The following is a 25,428-nucleotide window of genomic DNA, read 5'->3' on the forward strand; positions in this document are numbered from 1 at the left end:
CTGCTGCAATATCCATTTTTTTAATCTTTTCTAGGTTCGGCATTTTGTCACGTAGCACTGCGTATCTTAATCCAATGAAGAGTGAGACGCAAGAAGAATGAGATACAAGAGAATTTAACAACTTCAACTTGATCACAGAGAATCAATGAAGCAACTACGTGTTAGTGTTGAAGTTGAGACCACCTAAACTGAGACCAAGTCAAGACCAAGACCAGCATGTGCTGAGACCAAGACAAGGCCAGTACTTTGAGGGGTTGGGGTTTAGACCAAGACCAAGACCAAGACCAAGACCAAGACCAAGACCAAGACCAAGACCAAGACCAGAGTCTTGCGCACTTACAGTACTTCATGTCGCGTGCATGCACTCTCAAGTGGCCAAGGCCGTAAGTGTGGGTATTTGGAAAGGCCCAAAGAACTGAGAGAACTGAGGGCTTATACAGGGAGAGACATAATCAACGTAACATGGAAACAGGCGTTACTAAATTAGCAACCATGGCAACAAACAAGCAATGAGAACTCAGGCAAACAGAAAACAGGGAAAACGAAACTAAAGAGAGCATTATTGTTAAACCTGTATCATGCAACTCCAGGAACAAGCACAATTACCATTAAATAATCTGTTCATTAGATTTTTTTTATAACCTTATGCCAAATAGTGTTTGTAATAAGTATATAATTTCTTTTTAATTAAAAATAGTTTTTTCATTATTTAATATTTATAAGCATTTAATAAAATAAATGTTTTAATGTATTTAAGTATTTATGTTTTACTTTGTTTTTGTCTATTCACTATTTCATCTTTGAGTCAAATCACAGCACTGTAAAACTAAATCTGCAAGTATCCATTCATCTGTGTTTGATTATTGAAACAGTGAAAAATAATTATAATTGAAAAAAAAAAAAAAAAAAAAAATGCAGGGCAGGGACATGGTTCTATGCATTGGCTGTTGATTGGATGGACACAGAACGGAAGATCAAGCTGTGATATTTTAATGAAAAATTACGAGGTCCAAAAGCTGAAACTTAGTTCAAAATCAAAAACAAGCATTTAGAAAAAAGATAGGGTGAATTTTAAAAAAGGAATTAGAAAGACAGATTGATTCAGACAGGTCAAGTCTGGTCAGGTCAGAAGGTTCATTTATGGACCAGATTCAGGCTTTAACTTTAATTTCCTCTACTCTATAGGCTGATACAGTTGTGCTCATTTAAAGGTTCACAACACCTGCTGTGTAACCTATAATCAATATGAATAAGACATCTGTTGTTACCCTGGTTACCCTCAGCGGTGTGTTCCCCTACTCCTCATCCATAAATAATAACTCTGATTGAGAATCCTCCATGTGCAGGTGTGTGTGTGAGGTGCTATCTAGATAAAGGCACATTCCAAATGTCGAAGCCTGCACTGCGATGAATCACAGGAAAACTAATTTGGCTTTTTTTCTGTATGATAATAAGGTATAGCGCAGAGGTCTTTCTGGGCTATCTATATCCTTCTGTGTTACATAAAGCTGTTTGCTCTCTTCAGCAAAGGCCAACAGGGCGAGAAATGTTTTGCACCACACCCTTCTTCCCCTGTTAAGGACCCCGGCTCCTCAGGGACTCCTCCACACACACATACTGAGGTGCAACCTCAACTGACAATAATTTATTAATCAGGCTATGCAAATGTCACAGCCCAGCCATGACTGTGTCTCTCATCTCATCTATCCATTTCCTAAAATAATAAACAGCCTGTGTTTTCTTTAATGTGTTTTTTTAAACACACTATTGTTCTTCTCAGGAACAAATATGAGCATCAGTTGTTTTTCCACCTTGGTCTAATGTAGACAGTTCACCCTTCCCCAGAGAACATGATGAAAAACACCCACAGAGGTCTTTAATTTAATTTATTATTCCACACCCACACTTTAAATAAATTTGTATATAAAAATAATATAAAATATGAAAATACAACATAAATATATAAATAAACGGACTATAAACCGGCTGGGCTGTATGTAAAAATTGTCATGTATTAATTGCTTTTTTATTGCCAATGTGTGAACAGCACGTAATGAAACTTAAATATCAAGACCTTTCCTAACTTCCTAGATTGTCCATGAATGCTGTAACAGGTGATCCATTGGAGGCAAGTTGTAGAACACACCGGACACGGACACGGACACGGACACGGACACGGACACGGACACGGACACGGACACGGACACGGACACGGACACGGACACGGACACGGACACGGACACGGACACGGACACGGACACGGACACGACGCTTACCAACGGTGGTTACAGGGAAACAATACTTGACAAAGACACGTGGCAAACGTAAGGGCTTAAATACAGACCACTAATGACTAAGCGAGACACACCTGTGAACATAATTTAGACAATTAACCAGTGACTACTAGACACACAAAAGACACATGGCAGGATCACATGAGGGCAAGGGATTCACATGACAAAACATGAAACATGACTGACATGAAACATGAACCATGATCCAAAACAAGACGTGACAATGCCTACAGACTGATTTTTGCCGGGAAAATCAAAAGGATGTGACGTTTAGATGCGCTCCCGAGAGCCTCTCTTCCATTCTATGACACATGAAATGTGAATGTTTATACAATGTTCAGGATAATGCCGAAATAACCATTCTGTACTGTAATGTAAATGTGTCATGCAAAGAAAATTAATTCAAACTTTATTCTCACATAGCCACATCTATATAGTCTATAGTCTCAAATATACTTTTTAATCAAACTATCATAACACTGTAATTTTTAAATTTCATTTGTCGACAAGATGCCGTTGAATTGCAGAGCTTCTGCAAACCTAACCACATTGCTATGATCAGATGTTTTCTTAACTGCCGCTTTGTCACACTAGCATCTTTGTTGTGTGTTTATTTTGTTATTGAGAGGAAAGCGCACAGCACACATTTACATATTCATCTAAACGTCACTCTCAGCAGCATGGACGGCGTTCTACATGGTTCAGCAGCATGGTTCAACATATAACCCCTCTAAATATTTATTGACATTTATAATTGAATAAAAATCTAATTTTTATGTATTAATAAACATATTTATATTAAAATGGATTATATATATATATATATATATATATATATATATATATATATATATATATATATATATATATAGTATTTAATTTCTATATTTATTTTGTATTATTCTAAACATACTCAAAAATATACACACACCACGCACGCACGCACACATTTCTGGTGGATATTTTTGAGCAATGGATAGTTCATGAATTGTGTATAGAATCATGAACACTGCAGAGTGTGTGTGTGTTTCTGGGATATGCCTAGTTTTATTCTGCTCTGCGGAAGTAGCACTTCACGGGCTCCACAGGTGAGCAGCTCATATACATGCCCTGAGCACTAAGTTCGCAGGTGCCATCTGTGGCCATGGCAGCCCTGGCGTGAGTCACATGCCACAGCCCCTCCCTGTCAGCCCCACTGTGCTAATAGCTCCTCTTTCCAAAGTCCTGAAGACATCAAAGAACAGCATAGCGGTGGACTCCATGTTAGAGTCCACATATGTTCATGTAGAATAAACTGGCATGTTCCCAAACGTGGCATGCGGAAATGCCAGGGTAGCCCAGTTCCAACACAGCATAATGGTCCTATGCCAGTCCACAAACACACACGAAAAAAAATACAAAAATTCCTCTAGGCACATATTTTTTTTGTAGCCATTTTGCTTTAACTGTGAATACAGAGAGGCCTGAGTCTGTAACAGTGGCTGAAAGGGCAGGCTGCAATGTGCCAGTGGTGATAAATGCACATTATGATGTGACTGGAGGCTCATCTCCTCTGATCTGAAGAGCGATTCTGCACCCACTCATTTCTGGCACAGATGAATGAAGGCTAGTAGAGAGGCAGGCAGTGATGGAGAGCTCCGTTCAGCTTCGGTGCCTTAGCATCTGTAAGACCTCCCCTCTCAAATGCTTTAAATTCACAGAGACCATACAGAACATATAACAGTAAAACATAGAACCCTGGAATTGAGGTCTTACGATGGAAGAAGTTAAAATAAAATAAAAATAAAAAATAGCAAAATAATATTTTTAAGTAAAGCAATATCACAATAACACACCCATGCTATCAGACACATCAGACCAAAAGCACAATTATCACTATACGTATGATGAATTGTATAACAGTTAAATAAACTACATTTTAAATGACTTAAATTGTAAATTACATTTTAGACACAATATTGCCGGTTCCGGCTCCATCAACTAAAACAGTTCCAAATGAGGACTTGTTCCGATCCTAAATGAATTAATGCTGTTGAAATAATCGGTTGAATGAATGATTCAATCACTCACCAATTAAGACTAGACTCCTCCTCAGCATTGAACGCTAGAATGTGACGGTCTAGTAAGTGCGCATGGAACATCACACATGTTCCTGCCCCCATGGTCATGGTACGAAAATACTATTAAAACTTAATTTTGGAAAAAAATACTTTGTATTAAAAAGCTTTGTATTGAATTAATAAAAAGCCAGTTAATATAGTGAGCGACATCTGTCTGTGGTCTCCCAGTGGCTTATATTGTTGGCAGTTTAGTGTTCGTTTAAAAAACACTCGGTGCGGATTCGTTTTCCATCAGTTCTTTTTCATGAATTGGAATGTGTGCAAGGGATTGTGGGTGATTGAAGGACGCGAAGGATACACTTGATGCATCCTTCAGAATGAGCTGACTGAAGGACACGAAACAAAAGCTGCCTTCCAAAGATCCTTCAAATCGAGATGGCCTTCAGCACTGACATGGCAGCCGAGATATGCAGCCTTACTAGGACACAGCCTTCCGTTTGAGAAGCACCCTCAGTGTTGTTGAACGAATCGGCTGAATGAATGATTCAATTATTGTCTGGAAAGTTCACACATTGCCACCTACTGGCGCATAGATATAGCCTGCAGAAAGAGTCAGTGAAAAATCCCCATCACTAAAGACCCGGGTATACTTAAGTTTCCGCATTCCGCTTCGACTTGCGCACAGTTATGCGTATGAGCATTTCAAAGTACACTCCCTTGGCCATGAGCGCAGGAAGATGTGTCCGGCACGTGCACACTATCTAGTGGATTTTGTTTTCAAGTGCTCAAATCCCTCAGGCGCATCATCTGCACGGTCACAAAAATTGGGACGGACGGACTGCCGAAATATACTCTGGGCTTAACACAGCCTGACAGTCTGGAATGTGTAAACACAGATGAATAAAATATCAGCACTAGGGCTGTGCAACAATTAATCGCAATTAATCGCATCCAAAATAAAAGTTTGTGTTTACATAATACTGTATATGTGTGTGTACTGTGTATAATTATTTTGTATATATAAATACACACACATGCATGTATATATTTAAGAAAAAATTTACACACATATATTATGTAAACACAAACTTTTATTTTGGATGCAATCAATCATTGAAACACAGCTCAGCCAATCAGATTGGAGGACCGGCACTAACTGTAGTATAATAAGTTTCTTTCCATAAAAATAACTGCATTCGATGCATACTTTTCACAGTAGGATAAAATGTGGTCAAGAGTGTGTAGTGGTAATCTTTTATCATCTTGCCACATCATCTCAACAGAGGCGTGCGGGTATGGAACGCCTGTCTCTAATTAAATTTAGTATCTGGACCGAGGGTCGGATATCTCTCCCAAATAGAATTACACACCATTCAGTAATTCTTAATAGGCCTCCAGGCCAGCACTAATATTCTATATCAGTCATAATTTACTTTTTAATAGGAGGAGGCCCTGCTCTTTCAGGTAGCTCTTGCTCTTGTGGAGAGGTAATTTCACCCTGTTAAAAAGCCCCTTCACAGAGCTTTACCAGAGGGCTCTGCCAGCCTAATGGAACTGTCATAGAGATGTAAATACCATTGGCACTTTGTGAAACAAGCCATGAAGGGCAGGCAAGTTGAGCACAAGCATGACCCTAACTAAACATGTCCTCTCTGATACGCACACACAAGCACAAACAGACAGCCACATGCTTGACAATTTAGGCATCTGATGCAACCGAGGAAGCACTTCAGCACTGAGAAAGCTGATAACTAGAGGAGTGATAAATAACCTACCTAGACAAAGTCACTTTGAGAGTAGATTAACTGACTCAACAGTCACAAGTCAACCTTCACTTCAGTCAGGTTGAGTCAACATCTTTGACAGCAGCACACCACGGGTTATATTTAAGGGCAGGGAAACATTTACACGCAATCCATTCGATACGGTTCAATATAGTCAGGCAGTGGCACTGGAATGAATTTAAATGGGGATTAAAGGGAAAGATGGGCTGGTTATGACATCATCAAGTTCATGAATTATAATTGGCTCATGCTGACATTGCCAGGTAATTTTCCTAGACTGTCCAGCCATGTAACTTAATATTCATGAGCTAAGTCTTCACCTTGGTTCACTTCATAAATATCCAGTTCAAATATATTCGAATGCCATGTTCTTGAAGAATGTTCCACGCTGTCATGACATTGAGATGTAATGTCAGATGACCTTTACGTTTTTCATGCAAACTTAACTGTTTTTGATGAAGTGTCTAAGTCATGTTAATCTAAATTGCGTCTATAGCTCATAAAAACTGAAAGTAGACTTGAAGTCCACTCTCCTGACATCTGAAAGCAATTGTTTTTTCTCAAGTCAAATGCATAAATGAACGACAAACATATTGCACTTTCCAGAAAAATAAAATAAACCTCAAATGAAAGGTTTGTTTTGGCATGTTAGATGCATGTGGGTGTAGCAGTGCACATTTCTTGATTTACCATCTACTAAAAACTGCCAGTGTGCAGTGTGTGCTGTCAAGAGTGCACACTCTCATTCATTTCATATCTGGGAGTCTCTCGGTCCAATCATTTTGTAGGTCAGTGGATATACGCATGGGTCAGACACCTGTATTTTTTTTCTTTACTAATGTGGCATAACGATAAAGGTGCCTTTTGCCCCCAAATATAAAAAAAAGAACAAAAACTGAAACACCAGGTACTAAAACTACAGCAATGATAGTATATTATAGTTCTCTATTGTTCAGGGCCCGGTTCCCCAAAACGTTCTTATCGCTAAGTAGTTCTTAACCTATTCCTTAACCTCTCTCTTAACGTTATGGCACGATTCCCGACACGTTCGTACGCTAAGTATATCTTCTGGAAGTCACACTTTCGCAAGGTTGGTCTGGACCACTCTTAGCTTTACCTTATCACTGTTGCAGGTCTATACGAATATAATTCTGAAGTTTTAATACACCCAGACAGTGTTCAGTTAGGCTAATCCAAGTGTTTTCATGCAAAGAATAAAATTGTCATTAAACTGATTGTTGTTAGATTTTTAACTATATTATTATACAATATTATTCATTTAATTAAAAAGCACTTTCCAAGGCCAGTGGAAGCATAGGCTACTGTCAGTTAAGTCCTATTCGGACGCTAATATTGTTTCTCATGGGCTTGTATGGTATTTTAAACATTTATAGTGATTTTAGTGCCGTCCGAATCCATAATATCAGTGTTTTTCTCACCCAACCCGCGTAAAAATCCCTGGCCAAATTAGTACCTACTGTTTTTTGGTCGTGTGGTAATTTAATTGCCGTCTGAATCCACATCTCTGAGTTTACAAGAAGAGATTCAAAATTCACGGTTTAAATCCTTTTTGATCACTGCCGAGCACCGTACGTAAGATGTAAACTTTCATTACTGAAATGCTGGAAAGTATTTACAAGAACAATATTTCATCACAGCTCCACCTCAGCGAACAAAAATGGGAAAGAGAAGAAAGCACGTAAAATTTTTGAAAAGGTTATTGTGGCAGCAATATATGTTACAATTTTTAAATATGTAGGCAAGGCTATTATAGGCTATTATAGTTTGGATTATTTTTTATAATATCCAATAGTCCTACTAAATGTAATTTCAACTATTTCTGAAGTGCTTCTTTAATAAAGAACACCGCTTTCTCACATAAACAGCCCCTGCAAGAGAGAATAATTGATTCTCGAGCAATCGATATCAACCAATTCAGCAGCATCGCCACGGACAGCACCGGGTAACGTCGCACGTAAGAAGGTATATCTTAAGCAGCTTCCTAAGGTATAGTTCGGGGAACACACTTAGGAACATAAACAACTTTGGTAAGATATATCCTACGAGTCTTCTTAGCGCGCTAAGAGTGAGCGTTATCGGGGAACCGGGCCCTGTTCTGTTCTGAGTGCCATCTTTTGGTTGCTTAATTTTTCTCTTACTTTTACTCTCCACTATCATAACTCTCAGGATTTTTCATTGGTCGATCATCATCAGTAACACTATACTAGAAATGCAATTTTAATGCAAGCGAACAGAATATTTTAATTAAGTCTATTTGTTTGAGTAGGCTAAAGGTGACGGTTTGTGCAATACATTCCACAATCACAATGACCTTAAAAGTGGTATTTGAGTTCTAACATCACTGACTTCATTAAGGAATACATTACTGAAAAATCAGAAGCTACTGTATACACTTCAAAACGATTTTGACAATTTTAGAATTTTCCCAATATGTTCATCATGATTTTGAATATCACAAAGACATCAGAATGTACTGTATATCCAATCCCCCAAAAAGTTATAATTGTTTTGGAGTTTATAGTTTCTTAAAATAAAATAACAGAATTTATAGACTCATAGATTATAGTAACATGATAGAGTATGGTTCTAATGATTTCAGGATGTATAGATTCCACTGAGGTCATAATCATTTTGAAATGTATCGCCTCAGATAATGTTTTTGCATTGATTTTTGTAGTGTATTAGGGAGGTTCCTTTACATAATCAAATTGCTTTCGTGGAGCTCTTATGCGAAACAAATGCTAAAAATAGCAAAGGCCACTATTCATTGGAGCAACTCAATTTTTTTTAGAATCTGGTTTTCGAATCCAACCTAAAGTCATTGTATTGAAATGATCTGATAAACAATAAAACCTTTCTCACTCTGAAACACCTCTGTGATGGGCTCCCCTACCTGAGAAGAGTATTCTATGGGTCGCTGTGTGAAGGCAGGCAGGCTAAATGGCAAGGAAGGGAACTGACAAATTCTTTGAAGATGCCAATTAGACAAGCTGCCATTTAGATCAAACACACCAAGCCTTTTTCAGTGCAAAGCCATGGCATTTATCAGCAATCCCTGCTTGTTAGGAGAACAGGCTGAAGGCTAAAAGTTGAAGGTGTCCAACCTTCCTAACAGGATGAGAGAACCTTCTGAACAGAGAAAGGAAAAGGACTGAGAGCTGAGAAGAGTGAATACAACTACCCATCTGGTTATTGCAGACTCTTTTTCTTTTTTTTTTGACCATTTCTCTTTAATCCCTAAACTTTCAAGCAATACAAAAAAATAAAAAATAACACAGACTCTAGTTTTAGCCAACACATGTCCCTAAAGAGGAGGATTTGTGTCAACACAGAGCAATTCTGTTTTTTTTTCCAGACTTCACAACTCATTTAACTAGAACACAGAACAGGTTTAATTTTTTTTTTCAAACAGACAATTTAAGACTGAATGTCTGCATTCGGTAAGGTGGGCGAAATTAAGGCTCGGCGAGTGTCTGTCGGGCTATAGTTTTTGTGGTGTGCTCCACACGTCGGCTCTCGTTGGGCTCAAGTCGTGGCAGTTTGCCCAATTCAGCATGTTGAATCGCCGTCAGGAGGACCGTCGGTGAGAGGGGAACTCTGATTGGGTGTTCAGTTTAGCGAATGCGTCAGTGCATGAGAATTAAAGCAGAAGTGATGAAAGAGAGCAAGTAAGTAAAGACGACAGATCTCAAGCTGATCTAATGTTATGTTATCCTACCCGAGCATTTCAAAATGTGAATATTTTCATAACATGAGTCGCTTAAAATGAAGAAAGTTGTCAACTGATATTCAAAATGGTAAGCAAAATGGTAATGCAGCTTTGTTTACGTTTCAAATATCCTTGTTTCCGTTTCTCCTTTTGAATGACGAATATAGACTATTGATAGCTGCTGATATTATAGTCAGTTAATTCCTCACACGCAGGCGCAGAACGCACGTGCTAGTTTGCAGTTGGCTGTAGTCTCTGCTGTGTGTTCAGGCGCAGCTTTTTGGTCCAGACGCAGCCGACGAGAGGCGACAACACAGTCGGTTTTCGTCGCCGCTAGTTCTTTGAAGTCGGCTTGGTGTGTCCCAGGCTTTACACTTCAAGTGAAATGAAATATGGAAAATTATGGTGGACTATTTCTATCTTCATCTTCTCAAACTGGCTTTTAGCTTAGTTATCAGCCCATGCTATGCTAAAGCCTTTAAAGATGGCGGAAAGGACGGCAGAATGGAATCCATTAAAGAGGCAGTGTGCCTTCTCTGTCACAGCCGATAAAAGTGATCTCATTACTGATTACACAAGCACACGCTTCCTCCTCTTCCTTCCACTGTATACACAGTATATAGGGTACAATGGGGCTAAAGGCACACCTTAAAGGGATAGTTCACTTTGAAATTAATTTTTGATATGTTTTAGCTTACCTCAAGGGCATCCAAGATGTAGGTGTCTTTGTTTCCGCAGTAGTTTCAATTTTGATATTTTTAGGTCAAACCGTTCTTGTCTGTCAGTCATATAATGCAGGTCGATGGTCACTGTCTCAAAACACAAGCACAGAGTCCAAATTAAAACAATTCCCCATCGTCCAAATGAAATAATTCCCCATCATAAGTACACATTGATGGCCTAAGACACGAAACGAGCGGTTTGTGTGAGAAAACGAACAGTATTTATATCGTTGTTATCTCTTGAAAACAGCACACGTCCAAATGATCTGACGGCGCGGGCGGGTATAGATATATACATAGATGTCACCTTGGCTACTGCAGTTCATTGGAACGAAACCGTAGCCAAGGCGACATCTATGTATATATCTATACCCGCCCGCGCCGTCAGATCATTTGGACGTGTGCTGTTTTCAAGATATAACAAAGATATAAATACTGTTCGTTTTCTCACACAAACCGCTCGTTTCGTGTCTTAGGCCATCAATGTGTACTTATGATGGGGAATTATTTCATTTGGACGATGGGGAATTGTTTTAATTTGGACTCTGTGCTTGTGTTTTGAGACAGTGACCATCGACCTGCATTATATGACTGACAGACAAGAACGGTTTGACCTAAAAATATCAAAATTGAAACTACTGCGGAAACAAAGACACCTACATCTTGGATGCCCTTGAGGTAAGCTAAAACATATCAAAAAATTATTTCAAAGTGAACTATCCCTTTAAGAAAAATGTGCTTTTCACTATTCTCATACTGTATGATTGCAGAAACAAATATACATGAGCAACAGATTTTGTGTGTAAATAAATCATAAAAGTGGTATGAAGTGGCAAGGTGGGCCTTTTACCACACACACAAGGTAAAAGGCTCACCAGCATGGGGCAATAGGCACACATTATTTGTGTGGGTATGTTTTTAATAATTTCTAAGTTGATACTTGTTCAAAACAATCACTTTAGAAAAGTTTGCTCTATTTTCTGTTTCTTTTGATAAATAAAATTATTAATTTTTGTTCAGTAAATACACTGTCATTAAAATGTTAATATAAAATATATATTTAGAAAATACATACAATTATTTTAAAATGTAAATATTCTGAAAGCATTGAAATAGATCCCACAATAATTTAATTTAGATTTACAGTAGTAACAAATAATGTTTTATTATATGATATGATTAATATCATATTTTTAAATATGGTGGTTTCATTATAAATATGGTGAATATCTCACCCAGCTTAATATATGATATTTACCATCTGAATCTAATGTCATGTCAACAAATGGAAAAGTCAGTCAGCTGTTTATTATGATGTTAATTATTGTGCGTTTAGCCCCAAATACCATACTTTTACATATTCTTCCAATAATGAAAAACTGTTGCTCTAATTAGCTTGAACAAAAAAGAATTTCATTAATAAGACCTTTGTCTCAAAATGTATTCAATAATTTTAGTAATTCTCATTTGCTACTTGAATCTATAACATTTAAAAAAACATAAAATATTAGATCAAAGTGGTCCAGAATCCCCGTTCATCTTGAAAAGTGGATGTTTTGGAAAGTGCTGCATGAAGCAAGTTTTTGTAGAGGAAAATAAAATCAAAGGAGCCTTTTACACCGTGGAGCCTTTATGTTGTACCCCATCAATCCAGAGGTAAAATGTTACTCACTGAGGTGGGGAATCTGGGTACATGACGTTGACCTGAGACAGTGTCTCCACATAGGAGTCAAAGTCAAAAGCAGGGGGAAAGTCCTCAACACAAGTGGACCTCAGCTCTCCAATGGAGCCACCATATGAGAGGCCATCTGGAGCTGTAGAAACAACAACAACAACAAAACAGGTGAATTTCTGTTTGAGAATTTTAGTGAGACTTTCATACATTGCAAATTGTTTTGTACGTTATTTATTGCCAAAACCAATATTATCATGCTCTTAAAGGGATAGTTCACCCTTCATTGTCTCACCTCTCCACCATTATACTCATTTCGTTCCAAACCCAAAACACTATTGTTCATCTTTACAACACAAATGATATAAAATATATATATAAATATATTTTTAATGAAACCTGAGATATTTTGGTACCTCACTGAAAATCTATTCCACCAAAACTTTGCTGCTTTGTGGTTTAACCCAAGACTTCTAAAAAGAAATGATCACTTTATGTATAAACAGATAAAATTTTTAGCTTTTATTCACATACAGTGCTATGCATAAGTTTAGACGCCCATGCTAAAGTTGACTAAAAAGAGGAATAAAAAATCATCTTTTGGAAATTGAACTTAATGCCTTAATTTAAAAAAAAGGGAAAAATCCAACCTTTAAGGACACCAATTTTCTTTGTGAATGAATAATGTATCGTAAATAAATAAATGTCTTTCCTTAAAATACAGGGTGCATAAGTTTGGACACCCCTATGTTAAATTCCCATAGAGCCAGGCAGATTTTTATTTTTAAAGGCCAGTTACTTCATGGATCCAGGATACTATGCATCGTGATAAAGTTCCCTTGGCCTCTGGAATTAAAATAGCCCCACATCATCACATAGCCTTCACCATATCTAGAGATGAATTTTTTTTGGGTGAATTAACCATTAAAGGTCTGCTACACATAAAGAAATCAAGGTAAAGGAACATACAGATGTCCAATCTAAAATATTTCGTCTAAAAAAATGTATACCTCTGCATAAAACACTGCTACATAACAGCATTATAGGTACAGACACTACCAGTATTTGTAGTCATTGAACAGCAATGAGAATGTGAATGATTGTATTTTATGTGTCCAATTCATTTTAGGTGCCTTATCTATCAATAATCGCCTGGATTAACAAAGTATGCATTACATTGTGACACGATCACAAAACAAACTGCAGTAATGTGCCACATAAATTGTAAAGATCAGACTAAAATGATCATACATAAAACAACAGTTTTTCATAGAACATTTAACTCAATCAAGAATAAAAAAATCAACAATTTTCATGATATAACTGAGCATAATAGTTAAAATGTCACTGCATAAGATAAAAAAAAAAACTGTGACATAAAAAAAATAAATATAGCAAAGAAACACAACACCATACAGTAAGTATGTTAGATTTCAGTAAAGAAAAAAAAAAGAAAAAACAGAATATGCCCATGGAACATGATAAAATACACCAGTGATTTCTCTGCTAGGACAGTAAAATCCAAAGAACTGTATACCTAAACCTTCAAAATGTTGCAGTTTATAATACAGTCAATGCCAAATAATATAGAAAGAAGGTATTGCTGGCCATATTACTAACTACTGGGACTCAGTAGATAGACTCAGTAGAGCTACAAGGACAGGCTTTCGGCTGGCATCCTTCCCTGAACTCCAAAAAAATAAAAAAATAAATAATATTAATAATAATAATTCCATTGAGGGGATGCTTAAGTTTAAAATTTTCAGAATAACATTAACAAAATAGTATGACAAACCAACTTGTCATGCATGTCACACAAATACTTATGCCACAACACAGTACTAGACAAAAACTACACACAGTAGTTTCACAGACAAGACTGAAGCCTAGTCACAGACTACAATGCATGTTTGAGCTGTTTTAACTTGCACTGACATATATTACAATATGTCAGAGCCATTGTTTTGTCTCAAGATGCACACCAGTAATGTTTTTTTTTCTATAGTGCACGTTTATAAAAGCTACTTAAATTTCCTAACTGATCTAAGGCCTAATCCTGGCTTAACCTGTAACCAGGCCTATGTGTTTTTGATATGTTATGGAACCCATGAAGTTAGGTCACTGACCGTAGCTGGCACGCAGGTGGGGGTTGCGCAGTCGGCTGTCTTTGCGCAGACTGCCCACAATGATGGTGACGCAGGAGAGGAAGAGCACCAGCCCGATGACGATGCCAGCCACCACCAGAGGGGACACCAGCAGGCTGGCTTCATTACCCCCTTCTTGGCAGTCTGGGTACTCATGAGCATGACTGCTCTGGTTTGAGCTCGCTGAATGGAGGACATGGTAGAACCAGAGATGGGATTGTGTGGAGGTTCGAGAGAATGAGAAAAAGAAAGAAGGAAATAAAGAAGGGAAACAGAAGAGAAAGATGAGATGGATGGTCAGTTTTTAAAGCAGTTTCAATCATTTACAGTAGCAACATAAAACACAAAAGATACATTTTCTTCTTTCCCACACAGATCATAATGGTGTGGGATTATGTCAGTTTCCATATAATAACCCTTCTTTGAGACACACAAACACACTCACACACCTACCTCTCTGTGTACCGCAGATCAGGAACGCTCCCCAGACTTTCATCCCTCAGTGGATTAGATTCTCAAGTCTGCAGCGTTAAATTTTTAATCCTGACCCGTTTTAATTTTTAAATATGCGGGTGGAAGACTTTCATTTCAACTCACAAGAAGCCAAACTCCAGCCATTAGCTCCCCTCTGACTTCCTTCACCCTTTCCATTCAGACCAGAGAGAAACCAAAATAAGACACACACACACACACACACACACACACACACACACACACACACACACACACACACACACACCAGAGATACAGTCAGATTCAATAAAGCCTATTGGGAAAGATGATGATATTAACACTCTGTGGGCTTGAGGCCTCCAGCCCTTCCCGGAGATAAACAAGACTGAAATCAAATCAGTGAATCTGTGGGGCCAGCAGAGCTTGAATGGTAACCATATTTATTCTAAGGACAAAGGAAACATTTGGAAGTGTTTAGTGTGATCAAAAGGTCGCCCAAGGTAAACAAAACACTTCAACTTTCTCCATACATTGCACATCACCTTATTTCCTAAAGAATCTGAAAACAGTTTGTTCGAAGATTTAGGCTCTCTAAGCTCCTCCTTTCCCAGAGCTACTCTATTGGTCAAATGGCCCAGGCAGTTGCGATTGGTCTACTGCTAGCTTACAGCGCGTCGGAAATGAAACGGCCATTGCCATATCTGAATTTCAGCTCCAGAGGCTTCATCAGCACTTGTATACACACAATGATGGCGTCGATTTTCTGTATCAATTCCAGCGCAAGTCCTCATCTTTTTGAAGATCTTGCAAAGTGAATCTGCAGCAACACGAACCAAACTCTTCCAGGCCTCAGCTACAACTACAGTGTTTGAGGGCGGTTCAAAGTAGACACTGTTCGAGATAAGCCAATAAAGCCCATAGGCTGGAATTATGCAAATATCACATTGTTACGTGAGTATGTAACAGGAAGTGAGACAGAAATTGCTGATGACTCGTTTCGGCAGTTTAGAATTGATTATTTCGTTTAGGAGACAACAACTTTATTTGTTGTGCACTTTGATCTTTAAGACTTTACGGACCTTAATAAACAGCTAAATTACAGAAATGTAATGTTCAAAAAAGCATGAAAGGGGCAACTTTAATGGTTGAGCTATATCTTGATTTAACTGATCACATTTTCTGCCTGGAATGATTGAGCAAAATATCACACCAAACAAGGCCACAGGTAGTTCAAAATACTAGAAAGACCCAACACAAAATAATCACAGTCAATCAAAAGACTTCGACATCAATAATTTAACACTTTTACCATCACATGTGCTTTCTCACACAAGGAGCAACAGAAAGAGTAACTAAAAGGGTGTTGAGGTCACTTGAATATTTGCTATTTTGAACTTCAGTCAGTACTGTTAGCAATTATATTACTTATTTTTTTACTGAATATATTTAAACTTTATAAAGTTCTGTATTCTTTTTAAGGACAATGTATAATATGGGTTTAAAATATAAATACAAAAACATTTTAAAAAAGTATATTATATATATATATATATATATATATATATATATATATATATATATATATATATATATATATATATATATATATACTCAGAGAATGGGTGAATATCACCTGTGCTGCGTTGCAAACATTTGGAAAAGAAACTGAGGTGCAAAATTGTGGTCTGTTGTTATTAAACTTTGTGAAGGTGAAATACAGCAGAGTTGTTAAAACACCTCAATGCTCATGAGAGTCATTAGAAACGTGCTGTGAAAAACATGGTTGTGGTTAATTATTATTATTTCACAAAGTTGTATTTTCTCCTAGGTAATTAGCAGTGGTTAAACGTCACTACTTTGAATTTAATCTCATTCATCTATGTGTTCAGATCTGATTTATTAGCATCACTGTGTACTAATCCGTGGGTGGTCAGCGCTGGTTGACAGTGAGGTCTCTAAAGACCACATGGTTGTGTCTCCAGGGCTAGAGCAGCATGGAAACCTCCAGGCATCCAGCTGGTGTATGCTAACATGTCTGCTGTGTCCTCTTCCTCAAGATGTGTGCTATTATGCGCTGAATCTGACTGAGATTGCATTTGGGAGATCAGTTCACTCTGGTCAGACTGGATTCAGTCAAAGCGTGTGGCTTATGTAAGTAGTCATGTCCTTCTGCTGTCCTTCCCTCTAGCCCTTGCATCCTTGTCCTGTCTAAGATAAAAACTCATGGCTTTATGCAGAAGGTTGCAGCAGACTAACATGCAACTCTATTGCATAATAACAACAACTTATGCTTTTTCTGCTCTTCTTTAGCCTCTTTTACACACACACACACACACACACACACACACACACACACACACACACACACACACACACACACACACACACACACACACACACACACACACACACTTTTTCTCTTCCTGCTCTTGTCATGGTTCCCACTGGGAACAATCCAATTTTGTGCCACATATTTCCAAAACTACAGCCCACATTTTGTGTTCAAAATTAGGTACTTTCTCACACTCCTATTTTCAGTTCTACACTAAGAAAATACTACTCTAAAACTGTCTTCTTTATTGTCTTTTTGCAGTAAAAAATAAAAACAAAATACATCTAAGCATTCTTAAACCAGGATATATGTTTTTTAGACAAAAAAGACAAAATATACTATAATATTTAAGGTAAATTCTTACAGTTTTTCTGAATTGCTAAAACACATTTCTTGAAACCATCACTCACTTTCTCAAAACATTAAACACAAAACCAAAGAACCTCTGACTCTTCTGGCAAGATCAAACTATTGCCTCAAAAACATTTTATCTGTGCTCAAAATCAAACAATGCTTTCAGATCATACACACATGAGTCAAAATTATAAACACTACAGATCATTCGTTAGACACTACAGAGAAAAATGGAGAACACAGAATCCAAAGCATGCAGTTACAGAAAAAAAGTATATTGTAACAAAGTAAACAAATTTCGCAATTACATAAAAATGTATAGTAAAGACAATTTACAGTAGTAAGGTGAATAAGTTGTATTACTGTGGACTGCAAATAGTATTATACTGAATATTGTAGTATTGAATGTCTGTATATTCAGCTCTTGCATACTGTGAAAATACAGTGACCCAACTGCAAAAGCCAAAAAGGTTACAGTAAAAAAACTCTAAATGAAAAGCATTTTACAGTCACTCAGAAGAGTTGTGCAACAAAATCAAGGTCAGTGAGAGAGATTGATTCTGCTTCAGGATCATGTCTTCATGTTGGTCTGGCCAGAGGACTTTGTCCACATCACAGACAATGTCATCTCAGGCAAAGGGAAAAACCCTATAAAGCAGATCCAGCCTTGACAACATTCTCCAAACCTTTGCTCTTTCTCATCCTCATCCTCTTCCTCCTTGTTCACCACATCTTATACACATTCTCTTCCTCCTCTACCTCTTATATTGTTTCCATTGTTCCAACATTTTGAGTCAGTTTTGGCTCTCAACTGATTTATATTACAGTTTGTTTGGTCACATCATTAAATAAGTGTGAACTATTATGAGTTGTGTGTAAACGATGACAACTGTGTTGTAGATGTGTTCAACTTTTGAATACCTGTGCTTAGCGTTTTGAAACATAGGTGCATCACAGTGCGAAATGTGTTTTAGTGAGTGAGAATGTGTTTAGAGTTTTGAAAAAGAGTGAGAGATTTGCAAACAGTGTTTTGTTTAATGTTTTACAGAAAGAGAGATTTATTTGACAAATTGTTTTAGGTTATTGAGGATTTGGTTCAGAGAATGAGGTTTAGTGTTTTAGAAGTCTTACAAGGGTAATATAATTTTCCTTCTTTTTGTTCCCAGTAAAAATTCCGTAACTCTTCAAAACTCTCTACTGAAAAGTCTACTGAAACTGAGTGTTAAAAAAGGCTTTCTCTAAAATTATTCAATTTCTGACCCACTCAAACCCAAACTGTAGTTATAGACTGTTTAAATAATCCAATATTACGCATGATTCTTCAAAAAAGGGTACATTGCAAAAGACAAAAAGGCTTTTCCATGTTCAGCATGCTATGCAAGGCAACAATAGACTCAGTGCCGAAAACTCTACTTGGACCTACGCTCCTGCTACACGTCACCACTCTGCTCACGTGGGCAGTGTGAATAACCTGTTCATTTGGACTTCTTATGTGCTGTTTTGCGGTGCAGTGTGAAAAATGTTGAAGGGTCAGAGAGAGGGTGGAAAAAGTTTATATAAAACCGTATTATGATGTAAGTACAGTGTATGTTCTTCACATAGACTTACTTTGGTAGCCCTCGGTTCAAGATTTTAGACTCATTATATCATCTCAAGCTGACACCAAGAAACCAACCAAACACATATTTCAGATCATAACACAACACTTTACCACCTCTCATATGTGAACAAGCTAAACACGATTCAGGAAATTAGAAATGAAGTATCATGGCTAGAAGATTTCTCTATGGCGGATATTACAGTAGGGTCAGATTTACTAACAGCTTGCTCCAGCGCAAACCCTATTTTGGCGTTAAAAAACTACCGCCAGGATTTACTAAAGACACGTTGCAGTGAAAAATTAGCACTGAAAAGGCTTGGACAATTATTTTTGCCACTGACCTTTGAAGGATTTTCCTTTAGATGTAAAATGTTTGGGAGCAGAGTATTTAAATTTTGGTTTGCGCTAGTCAAATGACTGGTATTAGCGCCATTATTTACCATTTTGCACCATTTTGATTTGCACTGGATTCACAAAATCTTGCTTGATTAATTCAAATTAGTTCAAGAATGGAGAGACCATGACAATAGGTTCAGGTCTCATTTCAGGATGGTCAGCAGCAAACAATGTCCAAGTTTTGTAAGGGCCTTTATATTAGGGAGAGTAAAACCATTGAGTGAGATTTTATCTGAGGACTTCTCAGTGTGATTACTGTCCACATAAATAAATACTTGCAGCAGCATTTACAGAAACATAAGGACTTCATTTAGATCTCTCAGCAACCAGGATGAAAAGTGTGTGAAGAGAAGGTCACTCCTACCCACACATCCAGCAGCACACACAACAACACACACAGGAACAAATACACACAAGCCTCTAAAGTTGATTCTAATAAACACAAGCCCTGGTTTGTCTCACTGAATATTATATGAATAACAAAGGAGAGCACAAACAGTACTACAAATCAAATGTGATGAATCTAAACAAATGATTAGTCCAACCATACTGCCCTACAAAGCAAAAAGGCAGTAACTACGCAGAGTGCAGAACTGAGAAAAATGACTTTAAAGTTATCCTGTCATCCAGCCTAAGTAGTTGTAGGTAGATTATTGGACATGTGGCTGTTTTGTTACTTTATGTTAGCTTATTCTTTGTACATATCAATCCTCATATTTAATTTGATATTTTACCCCTATTTTGCAGTTACTGTATTCTTGCTTTGTATTACTTACTAAAAACGTGGCACCATACCAAGGAAAAAAGCAGTAACTACAGATTCTCCAAAAACTATTTTGCCACAACTTGGGCTCTGGGTGTGTTAGATACACTGTATTTGAATTAATTGGAACCATTTGTTTTCCTGAACATGGATATACCAATCCCAAACTAATTTGACCATTTTAGGTCAATATTTTCCACCCGGAAGCTGTTCTGGTGCTGAAACGGCTGCTTAAAGTCGCACATTGCTAAGCTGTATCAAGGTCCAAATGGGGACCATTTATTTTAAAAAGGACCACATTATTATGTGTGAGTATTAGATTAATGTGTGTCTGGGGGTGTTTCTGTATCTGTAATGTAGTATCTGCTATACCTACAAATCACATTAATGTTAAAGCACTGCAAAACAACTTTTCTTTGGAGCAAAACAAAATCATTTTGCCTACGTGTTTCTAATTTGTGTGAAGTTAGAAGGGTGAAATCGCAAATGTTAAAACCGTCCCGTGAGTAGGCCTATGTCTCGATACCAAAATTCCAGTAGTCGGTACCGATACCATTCAAATTTTACGGTTCTCGGTACCAATTTCGGTACCACAGCAAAATTTGTTGAAATTTTTCTATTTTATTTAACTGTTTGGGAAAAAAAATATTTATGACGGTGATCATAAGTAAATAATACATAAGCATTGAAGGCTACATGCTGTTTAAACGTAAATATTGCTTATAAAAAAATCAAGTGAAAATTAAGCAACCTTCTATGCACGCATTATTTTTAGTAGTAGTAGTAGTAGTATTTTTAATACATGGAGACGTGGCTAAATCTACTGTACAGTAGCCTAATATAATTATTTCTGTCAATTTCTTCAAGTTAAACCGAACTTTTATTTTGACGGGTTGCCGTGAAGACCTTTGAGTTTCTGTGTGTGTATGATATGACGATAGTTTTTCTCAAATTAAACGGTAAAATGCTCATGAAGTGACTCTCAGAGCGGCTCTGGATATGAATTTCATCATGCCATCATATCGTGAGGCAGCAGAGACTGAAAACAGCGCGAGCGTCACTCATGCTTGTGTGTGTGTGTGTGTGTGTGTGTGAGAGAGAGAGAGAGAGAGAGAGAGAGAGAGAGAGAGAGAGAGAGAGAGAGAGAGGTAACGTTACCGTAAATACCGCGCGTCTGCGCCATTCATTCACAGAGACAAGCAGAACATGCAGGGTTAATGTTTAAATTGTCTTTTTGCGGTTTAATATATTATACACAGACACTATATCGTGGTATATGTCGGCTACGTCAATATGCACTTAGATAAACATAGAAGCAACTCCAGCTCCTATTACAGAAATGCTGGTATCGTCACATTTAAAAAATTTCAGTACCGAAGTACCGGTACTTTTGACAACACTACCCGTGAAGATGCCGCAAAATCATCTGTGTGTGTTCACCATGGCAACAGTAACTTCACTGCGCAGCAACACGGTTATTTTTTTGTTAGGTAAAACATAACAAGAACACAGTAATGGATGTTACTGTACTCATGCTTTGTTTCACGAGGGCTTTTTGCAGTTACTGTACAAACGACTACCATTTTTCTCCAAAACGACACACATTTGAGATAAGATGTTTTGTCACATAACAAAGGATGCCTTGAATGTCATGAAAATGATAATAACTCATTTTTGACCAAAAATGCAGTTACTGCCTTTTTGCTTTGTAGGGCAGCATAGCTCAATATTAGAGTAAGAAAAAATGCAGTACATACAGTGGGGGTCCATATGTTCTCTCTCTCTCTCTCTAATTAAAGGAAGACAAACCAAATAAGACATTCTGAAATTCATGTAATTTAATTTTCAATTCAACTCTTTCTGGTAATATACTTTGTAATTAAAATGTTGCATGTTGTATGAAATCATTTTCAAACTTTTCCCACTGTTTGTACAACTAATGCAAATGTTCATACATGATATTCTGTAACCTATAACATACACACCTAAATAAAGTATAAATTCTCACAGGAAGAATACTAATGTGGCTCACTACGTCACAAAATTGAGTGCAAAACAAAGTTTAGAAGGCGCTGCAGTCTTGTATGTGAAACCATTGTTCTGGAGTGTAAAGAGACACACAGGCAGCATGTACACACAGCAGGAGAAACTGTCTGTATCTGTAAATCTGTAAATATCATTGTCGTGATCATTTGGCCCTCTAAGAGTACATGTAACTGTCATATTATGGCTTGTTGGGTTGCCACACTGCAATGATGTGAAGTGGCAGGGGTTTTAGAGGCTTAAAATAACAAGAGAGAAAAATGTGAAGTAAATGACCTGAGGGGAAAATTGTAAGAAGGAAGTATAGAATATTATCATATTATGGTGTGTCTGGGTGTTTGAGTATGACTCATCTAAAACAGAGCAGGGTGATAATACATGTGTGATGCTTTTTAGTTTTAAAACTGAAACAACTGAAATACATTCAAATGTTTGGGGTCAGTAAGATTTATATTGTATTAATATTTATAAAATATTACAGTTATGCAGCCTTGGTGAGCACTTTAACTTCTTCCAGGACTTTTTAAAAAATCTTACCAACCTCAAACTTTTAAATGGAGGTGTATGTAAACTTTTTAATTTAAATTTTTTGAAACTGTTGAGAAATAAGTTACTGATCAAATAAAGCTTCTACTCTTACAGCATGCCAATTCGGAGGCAGCTAACCCCGTGAAATGTTATATATATGGACAAGTACCACATAACAAGTAAACTTGTAAATGTGCTTCACACCTTCAGTACAAGACAAACTTGCCTCATACAAGCTTCTCCTGAGCCTCATGAGAAATGCCATCTGCCAGAGTCGTTAAAAGTTGACATAACCTTTTACTCATTTCCACTTCTGGGTCCTAAGAGATCCAGCTAAGAAGGGCGTGACAGATAGTGCAAGCCTTGACACATCCTTCAATCTCTCCAGCTGACCCAGATAAAACAGACCATGATTGAAAAAGTAAAAAAAAAAGCCTATTTAATATTGTCATATTAGTCACATTTAGGGAAATTTTAGTATACACTTGTCACATGTATGTTCCGTCTACTTCAGTTTCTGTGTTGTCTGTATTAGTTCTCCTTAGTCACTATCAGGGCCATCGCTAGTGGGGTGAAAGGTGGTGACAATTATAGATACAAGTATACAATTACAAAATCCAGCAGTTATACTATATAGGCCCCTGTTGTATGAATAATTATAATATGTATATGAGTTGTATGTCTGAGATTTAACTGAAAACCTCAAAATCATGCAATTTGGTTAAATATTTTTTTATCTGCTTTTCTTACCTCCCTAAAAATGGTTTAGTCCGATCTAAAGAATTTCTGAATTATTTAGTCAGTGACAAACATGAGATGGACCCAATAAAATTGTAAGTCCCACCCCAGCTCGTGAACAGAACCAATCAAAGTTGAGGCGGCAGCTGCCTGAAGTTAACGATGAACTTGGTGGAAGAGCAGGAAAAGTGGATCATTGAATCATTACCCATATTGCATACTCCGGTACAGTAGGAGGCGGAATGCATATGATAAGTCGTGGATGCAATCCGTCTTAAAACTAAAAGAAGAAGAAGTGGAAGAGTAGGAAACTAACTGACTGAAAAATGTCAGGGAAAAGAAAACATAAATCAGAAACGCCATGAAAAGAAGGAGAGGGAGGCCAGGAGAGTTGTTGTCTCCCAGTCGATCAGGACGTTCTTAAAGACAGGTTGTATTGTTATTTCGCTGGGAATAAGAAAACTACCGTCTACAGTCTGCCGGATAGGCCTGCTGTCACTTTTTATTATCGGTGCGTACAACAATCGACCGAATGATTACGTGGTCAAAATTCCTGTCTTTTTACACTATTGTAAATAGAGTTAAAATATGTACATGAGTCACGACACATTGCATTATGCACCTGACCTGCCGGCTGAAGATGTATTTATTACATTAAGAAAACACGAATACAACACACTGCACTTGTATGAATACATTTATTAGATTTATATTTATTTAGTTGTTGTAGTTTTACAACAACATCACCATCTTCTGTTATATGTGGGCCTCCATGCTCATCTATTGTACAGTTTATGATATTTGTGGAGGGTGGTGGGGGCCCACATCAATATTTTGTCCTCTAGCTACGGCCCTAGTCACTATTCTAAGTAGTTAAGTCTTGTCAGCTGTTCCCGTTTAGTGTCCTCATTTACTGTGTATTTATACTGCCTTTTCTGTTCTGTCCATTGTCGGTTATTGTTTGTGTTGTTAACGTGGTCATTATCTTCCTGAGTTTGTTATTACAGTTTTTCTGAATTGCTAAAACACTAGACCTCATTCTCTGAGCCAAATTCTCAATAGTCTAATCCAATTTGTCGAATAAATCTTTCTTGTTAAACATTAAACAAGTTCAGGTAGTTAGACACTGTTTGCAAATCTCATGCACTCTTTTTTCAAAACTCTAAACACATTCTCACTCACTAAAACACATTTTGCACTGTGATGCACTTATTTTCCAAAATGCTAAACACAGGTATTCAAAAGTTAAACACAACTACAACACAGTTATCATCATTTACATACAATGACTCAAAATTGTTCACACTTTTTTCTAACGATGTGACCATACCAACTGTACATACTACAAGTCAGTTCAGAGTCCCAAAATTTACTCAAAATGTACCACTGAATATTGATACCAACAATGGATGGAAACAATATAAGAGGGAGAGGAGGAAGAGAATGAGGAAGAGGAGGTGAACAAGCAGGAAGAGGAGGAGGACGAGAAACAGCAAGGTGTGGATAATGTTGTCAAGGATGGATCTGCTTTAGGGTTTTTCCCTTTGCCTGCAAAAATGACATTGTGATGTGGACAAAGTCTTCCGGCCGGACCAACATGAAGACATGATCCTGAAGCAAAATTAATCTCTCTCACTGACCTTGATTTTGAAGTTGCAAAACTATTCTGAGTGACTGTAACATGCTTTTCATACTGAAACCATACAGTGAGTTTTTTACTGTAACCTTTTTGGCTTTTGCAGTTGGGTCACTGTATTTTCACAGTATGCAAGAGCTGAATATACAGACAGTCGATAGGCCTACTATACAATATTC

General features: G+C 37.3%; 1 protein-coding gene across 3 annotated transcripts in view; it reads right to left on the minus strand.

The window, feature by feature from the left end:
* The window catches only part of bean1 (brain expressed, associated with NEDD4, 1), a 58,552-nt gene that overhangs the window by 10,467 nt on the left and 22,657 nt on the right, over positions 1-25,428 (minus strand). For 2 of the 3 annotated variants that reach the window (XM_081352202.1, XM_081352201.1), the window contains exons 4-5: positions 14,389-14,589; positions 12,263-12,404 (exon numbers count right to left, since the gene is read on the minus strand). In XM_081352202.1, coding sequence (XP_081208328.1) covers positions 12,263-12,404; positions 14,389-14,589 — 343 coding nt within the window. Of the gene's footprint in view, positions 1-12,262; positions 12,405-14,388; positions 14,590-14,859; positions 15,050-25,428 lie in introns of all 3 variants that reach the window. The other variant, XM_081352203.1, reaches the window with a different exon arrangement.

Source organism: Scardinius erythrophthalmus (genome assembly GCF_964197995.2).
Source record: "Scardinius erythrophthalmus genome assembly, chromosome: 2".
In the NCBI taxonomy this organism is placed as follows: domain Eukaryota; kingdom Metazoa; phylum Chordata; class Actinopteri; order Cypriniformes; family Leuciscidae; genus Scardinius; species Scardinius erythrophthalmus.